Here is a 10,966-nt window from a genome sequence, read left to right on the forward strand (position 1 = left end):
TAGGATTTTAAAGTTTTTAGGAAAAATTCAAACCCCTTTTAAAGATATATGGAAATAAAAAATTAATCAAATTGGAAAAGATTCCAAATAATGTAAAAGAAAAAGTAGACTTTGACGACTTTAGTATAAATTTTTAAACGTTTTAAGATAATAAACAAAGACTTTAGATTAATAATTTAATTGTTATTTATACATTAAAATTTGTCTTGGAATATTTTTAAATAATAAATAATCATTTGTACGTTTTCATAAGAATCTAAAGAAATTTTTGTTATCTTAAAACTTTTCTAAGTCCTTAATAAGTTTCAAAACTTTACATCAAAATCTAGATTTTCTGTTTTACATTATTTGGAATCTTTTCAACTTGAAATTGTTTTTACAAATTTTTTTTTCAACTTCACATCCTATAAAATGTTTAGTTTTTTTTTAACTTTCAATAAAACCTGCAAAATAAAAAAAATGTCTTAAAAACTTCCAGATTGTTGTTTTTTACCAATTTAAAAATCTTTAGAATTTTTAAAAAAATATTCCGTACAAATTAATTTGACAAAATGAAAAAGTAATTTTAAATTGAATGTCCTTATAAAATAATTGTTTAAAGTATTATAGATTGTGCAGTTAAAAGGTTTAAAAAATTGGAATTTTTAATTTTGTTTTATTATGGCAAATGATAAATTTTGTGGATTCGTTCTTCTTTACAAAGCATTAAGAAAATTATAGGGCGGCCTTTCTGTGTTTTTATATCTTTAAACTGCACAATTTATAATAACTTGAAAAATTATTTTGCAGTTTCGGGGAATTAAATTGAAAATGAATTTTATTTAATATAACGTAAAAGCTTCTATATTATACATATAAATTATTAAGCGTTTAAATTAAACAGAAATGTAAAATTCTTAATTGGAGCAGGGAATTTTCCAAGAGAATTATAATTACTTTGACTGAGATTTAAATTCTTTAAAATTTTTCAAGATTTTGTTTCTCAGTAATATTTTCGTTACCATCCTCGAAGTGATATAACCGACTAAGAACTCTATCCAAGGTTTTTTGTTTTGCATGATTTTTGCATCATTAACACTTGCATTTTATATGAATTTTTATCTTCATAGTAAAAAAGGCAAACATTTAAATGATGAATAATATTTTGATAATATTATAGTCAATTTTTGTTGCGTTTCTTGCGTATAAAAATGAAATTAAGTGAAATAATACGAAAAGAGAATAAAGGTAACGATGAACATGTTCAGAAATACGTAAATCAATAACGGTTGAAATGAATAACGAATAATTAAAGGTGCAAAATGAGAGGAAATAGTGGCCTTTTTTATTATGTCGCTAAAAATATTTGGTTTGATGTGTTAATTATTTTCTTATTCTTTATTCAGGGTGGCCGTTAGACCGGGAAACCGTGTTTTTTGACCGGGAATTTTACAAATTTTTTATTGGAAAAAAGTCTGTCTAACTTTTATTTTAACCGTTTTTTTTTTAATGCTCAGTTGAAGTTTTATCTTTTTCAAATAAAAAATTACTAGTGTTTGGAAATGCGAAATTTTGAAATGAAAAAAAATAACAATTGTCTGATATTTAGAAAATATTATTTTCCTATTAAAAAAAATCAATTTAGAAGCTCGAAATATATTTAGAATTAATTGAAGATTTGAGATGATATATAATTTAAACAGTGCTTACGTAAACCGACAAAATCCGGTTATTCGTACAAAAATTTCCATGCGACCTAAAAATTATTTTCTTCAGATTCCTGGGAAAATTAAAAATAACTTTTATTTTGAAAAATTAATTTAAAGAGATTTTGAAGACGTGTTTGCGAACCTCAGGGCGACCCACTGGGTCGGGAATTTTTTCAGGCTGGGAAATGAGTGAATTAATTTTTTTACCGGGAATTTTATAAATACTTAACAGAAAAATCTGTTCCAAGTTCGACTTGAAAAGTTTTACAAATAATTATAGTTGAATTGTTGTCTTTTTAAATTATGACATTATTCAGTTTACAATGCGTAATTCGAAAATCTTCTACTTAAAAAATGTTCCATTTTAGATTTTTATTTTTGATTTAAAGAATTTTAAAATGCAGTCCTAAATATTTAATAATAAAAAAATTTAAAGCGTTTAAAGCTGCAAATTTTGGATAAAAAAACATTTACAGTTTATGAACTGTAAATATAAATAAATTATGTTTAAAAGGGAACAATAATTGGTTTACCAAAACGATTCTAAATTCTTTAAGGATTAAGAATGTCCATATTTTAGCGGTGAAATTAAATTTTTTCAATTCGAAAGTGTTAGTCTTTAAAAAAAGGCAAGGGCTTTTACTAAATTAAAAATATTTTCTCAGTTTAAAATATTCAATTTATAATGCATTAAAATTCAAATTTTTAATAAAAAAACCTGAATAATGATTTAATAATTAGCAATATTTGATTGTTCAATTACAAAAAAAAATTTCATTTGTAAGTGAAATTGTTGATAAAAAATATGAGTGATTTTAAAGGTATTTTGAAGTTTTGAAAAGTTTCAAAATAGAAAAAAAAAATTTATTTCAGAATATTATTTTAAAAGAATAATTTCAAAAATTTCCAAATTGTTAAACAAGATTCTGGAAGCTAGCTTTTAAACAAATTTGGTTAAATCTGCAAGATTTTTTTTAAATCGTAGGAAAAATTCGATTCATTTTAAAAGATATTTAGAAGTTCAGAAAAAAAATCGAAAATGATTTTAATTTTGAAAAACTTCAAAACAATTTCTAGTTTCTAAAAATCATAAAAAAATTCTATTTATTTTAAAAGATATTTAGTAGAAATTCGGAAAAAAATAATTTCAATTTTGAAAAACTTTAAAACAACTTCTAGATTTCTCAAGATTTTGAAATAAAGTTTTGAATCTTTTGAAAGATGCTTAAATTATTTAGAATGCAAATAACGTTTCTAGCTTAAAATTGTTTATAGAATTGAAAAATAAGAACTTGGAATTAAATTTCGAGAATTGAATCTGAATATTTGAATTCATTAATTTTTAAAAGATAGAAATACTAAATTTTGCAGATTATCTGCATTTCATTGAAAAGTGTTCAATTGAAAATTGTTATTATCTTCCATTTTTTACGTGTAAATTATTGAGCAAATTGAATACAAACTTTTAGAGTTAAGAAAATTTTTAACTTTAGTAAAAAAATTTTTTATTCAAAAGTGGCATTTTGAGTGCTTTACAATTTGTATTGTATTTTTTATTACTCCAAATGGAAACAATTTTAGCTTTAGAGATCGCAATTTTTAATATTATTTACCGTGAAAAAGTGTTTGCGAACCGGGAAATGACTGGGCATTTTTTGCTTTGATTAAAACGGCCACCCTATTCATTTTTTATCATGTTTTCAAGTGCATGTTCTCATTGCTTGGCTCGTTAGAAATTTTGTACTAATAAATAATTGACACTTAGATTTTGAATTATTGATCATAATTATTCTAATCGAATCTACAGAAAAAAAATTATCAATAGATGTTCATTTTCATTTAAAATTATTAAATTATGTTTTTTAAATAATAGTTCACTGAAATTATAATTTTGTTACTGTTTTCGATGACTAATTTAATAGAATAAAGCTTTTTGAGAGTGAGATTTTGTACATTTTTATAATTTGATAGTAACTTTTTTATAATTTTTTATTTTTCTACCACATGGACAAAGTTTTTGGGAAAATTAAAAATTCAGATTTTATTTTAAAAGGTTGATTTTAAGGTTTGAAGATTTCAAAACATTTCGTAAAAGAATCTAAAAGATTTTAAAACAAGTTTTTTTTTTATTAAAATTGTTTAATTTGAATAAGTTTCAGTATTTTGAAAAATATTCAAAAATATTTGAAATCTTGTGAAGATTCGTAAAATTTTTAGCGAAATGTACATTTTTGAAGATTTTGAACACAAAATTAGGAGCTTTTCAAGCATTTAAGAGAACAATAAAATTGTCTCAAGGTTCCTGGTTAAACTTCAAATGATTTCTTTGTTTTGAAAAAAAGAATTCTAGAAGAAAATTAAATGAGAATTAGGAAATTAAAAAAAAAATGTATTATGCTTGATAAATATTTTAAAGTATTCATACAATTCAAAGTTAATTTGAAACCTTTAAAAAATTTCATTTTTTTATTATGTAGATTGTTAAAGATTTTGAATAATATTCTAAAAGATTACAAAAAACAAAGATTTACAAAAAACATTTTTTTTTAAGAATCTGTATGATCTTAACGAAAAATTTGTTGTCTCAAAAATATTAAGAAAAATTCGAATTTTTTAAAGACATTTAGAAGATTTAGAAGTCTTAAAAGGATTTCAAGAAAAATATACATTTTTACAATTTCGTAAAAGAATAAACTTTTTATTAATTTGGAAAGGGTTTCAAAGAATCAAACCATTTTCTTTAGATTGTTAGGCAAATTTAGTTGGTTGGGAGATTTTAGGCCAATTTTTTTTTATTTTGCAGATTTTTTTAAAATTGCAGTTTAAAAAAGTTTCAAGTTTTAAAAAATAAAAAAAAAATCTACATTATGGACACATTTAATTCATTTTAATAAATCCAGTTACAAATTTGCTTTTCGGCATAACTACTATATACTTTTAAAATAAATATTTCACTATTTTCATTGTTTATTGAACAATAGTTTCTAGGGTTTAATGTTTTTCTCTCTTCAATCTAGAGAAAGGCGGAATAATTGACATAATTCAAACAAAAACAAAAATTGCATGAATATTCAGAACTTATAAAAAATAATTTTAAAAAGTAAAGAACGAATACAACAAATGAATGAAAAATAATTGCCAAAAATATATATTATTACCGAATTATAAAAATTTCTATAATTTCGAATAACGACCAGATTTTTAATTGACAGAAAATAAAATCCCGAATTTAAAAATATCCAAAACTAAAATTCACCGATTTCGGGACAGATTTATAATAAACGAATTATAAAAATTCCCACAAATATTTTAATTCCCGAAATTTAGAACTCTTGAACATAGTTAATTGATTATTAATTTATAAGCTATTTATGAAATTATAAATAAGGCAAACAATTTGATTAATAATTAATGAATAATTTATTAATTATTTTTGTCAAACTATAATTAGTTCATTTATATTTTTGACCATTTTTTTCGCTAATTTTTGGATTTGTTATTATTTTTTTGATAATTTTGTATTAGTTCCGGATTTACATTGCCGTTTTACAACATAATGCTACTATATAATAAATATAATTATTATACCTATATATTACAAACAAGGAATATGATAAATCATAAAATATTGTTTTCTATTGCGATTAAATAACGAACTCTTCAATGCGATATTTTTTTAATCGAAGAGACTTTGTAATGAAGCAAACAAATATTTTAACATTTTCATAGTCACTCTTAAAAAACAACGATTAACGAATATTTCTTATCTTTGGCAACACTCAAATTAATCAAAAATTATTTTTTGAAGTGTCATAATAAATCCATTTTGAAATTAAATTCTGAGAACTAAGAACAAGAAAATTAGTATTATAAGTTGGCTTTTAAATTTATATAAATATAATTTTCATAGGATTTTTCAAGAAATTAACAAATATATAAATTTTTTAAATATTTTAGACGGGTCAGAAAATCATCTCTAGAATATTGTAAAGAAATTTTTTCATTTTATACAATTTCACAAAATATTATGAAAAATTCGAGTCTTTTTAAACAAATCTTAGGGCTTTAAGAAATTGGGAAGGTATCAAGAAATATTTGATAAACTGTAAATCTGTATTTCTAAAAAAAATTTAATTTTAAACTTCATTTTGAATCGCTTCAATTCTACTAAATATGTCTTGAATTTACTCGATTTTTGATTATATAATTTTACGAAATTTTTGAAATCTTTTTAAATAATTTCTTAAAAGTTAATTTTTCAAAATGCCTAGGAACCTGCAAAAATGTCTTTAATTTTCGCGAAACTTTATAAAATTCGTTAAAAAATCTTTGCAAGTTTGAGTTATTTTTGAATCGTTACAAAACTTTTGAATATCTCTCGAACTTAATTTTGTTCTAAAATTGTGTGTCGAAAAGTTTCTAAAAATAGTCAGCTTAATTATATTTTTTAATTATGATATCATTCAGTTCCCAATTATTAAAAAAACGTAAACGTCAGGTTAAAATCCCATAAACTATTTTCAACTTTAAAATAACTTCATAATTGTATATTCGCAATTAAAGAATTTCATTAAATTTGAAATATTCTTTCAGTTTAAAATATTTCATTTTTAATACAATCAATTTTTTATTTAAGACAAAGGACAATTATTTAATATTTAGCAACATTTCACTGTTTATTTAAAACGATTAAATTAAAATCAAATATTTAAAAGTATACAAATTGTGGAAATAATTGGAGTAATTTTACGAAATATTTAGAAGCTTTGAAAATATTGAAGATAAATTTAAAACATTTCAAATAATTTAACGAAATATTTGTACCGACAAAATTCGACTATTTGTACGGAAATTTCGGCGCAAATAACCTCTAATTTACAAGAAAATATAAATTTCTACATGTTTAAAAAATATTTCGAAGGTTTTTAAACAGGGCTTCAAAAGAATCAAAAAATCATTTTCTTGAGATTGCTAGGGAAATTGAAAATGATGTTTCATTTTGAGACATTATTTTAGGCGAATATTTTAAAAGAATTTAAAAGATTTCCAAAATTGTCAAAAAAGAATCTGGAAGATTTCAAGAATTTTTTTTTAATTTGCAGGATTTTCTAAAAATCGTAGGAAAAATTCGATTAGTTTTAAGATATTTAGAAGTTCGGAAAAAATTTCAAAAATAATTTAAAATTTGGAAAATGTAAAAAAAAAGTAGATTTCTCAAGATTTTGATATACAATTTTGAAACTTTTCAAGGGCATTTAATCTATTTAAGATGAAAATAATTTAAGTGTTCCGTTTTAAAAAAATTTAATTGTTTAATTTTTAATGTTTCTAGCTTAAAAATATTTTAAAAATTCCACTTTTAAATAAAAATAATTTTCAATTTGAGGCGATTCAAGCTTCAAAAATTCCAATTGTAAACTTATCAATTTCTTTATTAAAAATAATTAATCCCAAATAAATTGAAAGCATTCAAATTTTAATATTTTGTTTTTTAATTGAAGAGTCTTTACATATTATTTCAAATTAAAATTTCGAAAATAAACAAATTTCAAAAATTAGAATTATGAAAATTGTATCATTAAAGATTCAAAGCTACTATTATTGCGTCCAAAATTAAATTATTCGAATATTTTAACCTATAAATAAAAATAATTCTCAGTTCAAACTTCAAAGTGATTAAAGTTTAAAAATTTTTTACTGTAAACTAAATTGAATGTTTTAAAGTGAAAGCTGCTGAAATTATAGAATTTTAAATTGTAATTACGATTAAATTTATTTAGAAAAAATAGCATGAAAAAATAATGATGTAAAATTTGTACTAAAATCACATCAATTGTTCAAGTTATTTAGCAGAAAATGTATGTAATTTGTTAAAAATTCGCCTTTTTTGATAGAAATTGATCTTAGTTGAAAATTCAACTATTTAGATAAAAGTTTATGCATTTTGTTGCACATCATTTTGTTTAGTTGAAAATATGACTTTATTTGAAAATAGTGTATTTCATCTAATTTTTTCGAAATAATAGAAAATAGTGTTATTGTTTCAAAATTAGTGTAAAATACTTTAATAGTGTGGTGAGTCCGAGGCCTGTAGTTAGGAATTTAGTCATTGCTGGAAATTAGTAAAAATTTCTAATCATTCAAATTAAGAGTATTTCAAATTTCTTAGTTTTAAAGATTTTCAGTTATACATCAAACCTCTGGCAATTATCTTTTCCGAGGAGTTTTAATTGTAATTTATTTATTTTTTGTTTATCTGCTAGATTTGATAATGTTATAAATTATCTAGGTCAAATTAAACAATTTTTATAAATTCTTAATAATTAAAAATTGGTTATTATGGATTTAAAAATGGATTGTTTTTAATATCAGGACTATTATTTTTAATTACTTTATTTTATTGGGATATAATTTTTTATGTGTAATTATAATAATTATAAAATTAAGAAATATTTTTGATAAACTTAAATCTTAATATAAAAACAAAGATTTTAATTATTCATAAACAAATTGATTTTCAGTTAATTTGAATTGTGAGGATAAAAAATATTAAAATCGCATTAAGGCCATGTGTTGAGTGGGTCACGTGACCAGATTCCTATCTTACCGCCAGTTTTTCTATTTCCCAACTTATATTCACACGAAACGCCACATCTAGTTGAAAATTTGGAATACTAAACAAGAAGCCCTAAGAATGGTGGGTCTGGTCCTAAATTTGTATAATTATTAAAAAAGTCTCTTTTGTTGTAAATATTTTTTTTTTTTTTTTTTTTTTATAATTATTTAAGTTAAGGGCATGTGATACTTAGAGAATTGTCGATTTTACCAGTTTTAGGTTCCCCCGGCTTTTTTTCTAGAATAATAAATATTTTGTCTTAAAAATTTGGGAAATGATAGCGAACATGATAAAAGAAGTCCCCACACACTTTTTGTGTTTTTTTTTTTTATTAAAACATTTTTGATATTGCTTACAACGTGCGTGTATATTTCGAGGTTATGTGTGTTATAATTCACCCGAGCGTTAGTTCCAAACTACACAATATTTTTGGACGAAAACTTCGGACTTGCTAATAAACATAGTAACTAATATCTTAGAACTAATCTTGTTTGCTGGCAATCAAAACAGTTTATTTCATAAATGATTTCCAGATTATCGGAAAGGCAGAGATGAAAAACGAAGTAACCTCAAAATAATGCATATGCATAATATTTTTATTTAGCACAATAAATTTTTTTTTGTTATTACTTCTCAAAAAAGAGTCTGGGGACGTTCGTTATGATATTTTATAGCGTCTCCGAATTCAGTTGAAATTTTTTTTTTGTGGAAAAAAGCCGGGAAAAGTGTAAGTATCACATGCCCTTAAGGACCAGAGCCACCTTTTTTTAGTTTTTCTTATTTATCATCCCAAATTTTCAACTCGATGTGGCACTCCATGTGAAAATAGGTTGGGAAATAAGAAAGGTGGCGGTAAGGTAGGAATCTGGTCACGTGATCCACTCAACACATGGCCTTAATTATTTCATTTAATATTATTATAGTAACAAAAACTAAACATTGATTATTTTATTTCGTAATTCTCATTCTTACCGTGAAGTTTCCAATTTAATGGAGGGTCTCGAGTTTAAGGGTTCTAATTAGCTCAAATCAGGTAAAGGATTTTTACAGTTCAGAGTCAGAGCCGAGTAGCTCCGATCTACTGGCCTGGGATCGCTATTAGACACCAGGATCGCTCTTTGGAGACCCCTGTCCTAACCTGAAAAATAATAATAATAAATAAATATTTTCTCCCTCCCAAGATCCCAATTGACCAAAACTTTCTCAAATTTCAGCTGGAAATCTTGGAACGGTAAACGCAGCTCAAGCTGAAGCGAAGGCTGACGATGGAAATGACGACGGTGGCGATGATTCCAATGTCGATGACAAGGACATTCAGCCGGTTGGCCAGGAGTACATTGAAGAGAACAAGTCCGAGGATGGAAAGATTATCAGCTTCAATTGCAAGCTATGCGAGTGTCGTTTCAATGACCCGAATGCCAAAGACATGCACATGAAGGGTCGTCGTCACAGGTTCGCCTACAAGAAAAAGGTCAATCCCGACCTGGTTGTCGACATGAAACCGAGTCTCAAGCAGAGGAAGATGCTCGAGGAGAAGTTGCGCCGACAGCAGGTGCGGGAGGAGTATATGCGTCGTCGGGAGGAAATTAATCAGATGGGTCCGATGGGACCGATGGGTCCGATGATGGACGACGAGATGATGTACTGGGAGGAGAGACGTCGCTACGAGGAAGAGTGCGAGTATTACGAGTGGTATCGTCGCTACGGCCGAGGACCTGGTGCACCGCCAATCCCACGACCTTTTCCGGGACCACCGCCGATGATGATGTTCCCGGGACCACAGAGACGTCCTGACTCGTCTGATGACAAGCATGTCCTCGCTCATCATTCGACGATCTATCCCAAGGAGGAAGAACTGCAGGCAGTTCAGAAGATTGTTTCACACACGGAGAAGGCGCTCAAGTTTGTGTCGGACGCTTTGGCTGAGGGTGGCAAGAAACCGGTTGTTGCTGGTGCTGCTAATAATACGGCAGCTGTCGTCGCACCTGCTGCGCCTGCTGTTGTTGCTCAGGCTAATAATGCCGATGGCGTGAAGAAGGAGGGCGACGACAAGAAGAAGAATGCTGCTGCGGCAGCGGCGGCTGCTGCTGCTGCAGCAGCTGCTATTCCACCGCAGAAGGAGGATGGAAGCGATGGGAATTTGTTTTCGTTCCAGAAGGAGAAGGAGGACGCGAGAATTCTGCGTGGAGTTATGAGAGTTGGAAATTTGGCGAAAGGTCTTTTACTTTCGGGCGACAATCATGTATGTCTTGTAGTTCTCTGTGCTGAGAAACCGACCAGGTAAATATGATGCAAGATTTTTTATTTTATTATTTTTTATTTCCTCTTTTTTTTCGCCCTTTTTTGTCGTAACTTTCCATTTTTTTTTCTTCGTTTAAATGCGAACCTGATAGAAAAATGTAACTGTTTTTGATTGGAAGTTAACCCTTTGCGGCATGGTGGGAATACCGTATTACCACCTTTTTTCATACGAGGGTAGTTAAATAAGTCCTTAGAATGAAGTATAAAAACAATTTTTTTTTGGTACATTTTTTTTTATTTTTCAACATAATCTCCTTGCAGCTCTATGCACTTGGTCAATCGCTTTTCAAGTTTTTTTAATCCTTCAGAAAAGTGCGTTTTCGGAAGTTCCTCAAAATAAGCACTTACAGAGGCAATGACG

The 10,966-nt window shown here is 26.4% G+C and overlaps 1 protein-coding gene across 3 annotated transcripts in view; it reads left to right on the forward strand.

Moving 5' to 3' along the window:
• The window catches only part of LOC117181881 (zinc finger RNA-binding protein), a 52,892-nt gene that overhangs the window by 15,973 nt on the left and 25,953 nt on the right, over window positions 1-10,966 (forward strand). For all 3 annotated transcript variants that reach the window (XM_033374895.1, XM_033374897.1, XM_033374896.1), the window contains exon 5: window positions 9,519-10,584. In XM_033374895.1, coding sequence (XP_033230786.1) covers window positions 9,519-10,584 — 1,066 coding nt within the window. The remainder of the gene's footprint in view (window positions 1-9,518; window positions 10,585-10,966) is intronic.

Source organism: Belonocnema kinseyi, chromosome 10 (assembly GCF_010883055.1).
Source record: "Belonocnema kinseyi isolate 2016_QV_RU_SX_M_011 chromosome 10, B_treatae_v1, whole genome shotgun sequence".
Classification (NCBI taxonomy): Eukaryota; Metazoa; Arthropoda; class Insecta; order Hymenoptera; family Cynipidae; genus Belonocnema; species Belonocnema kinseyi.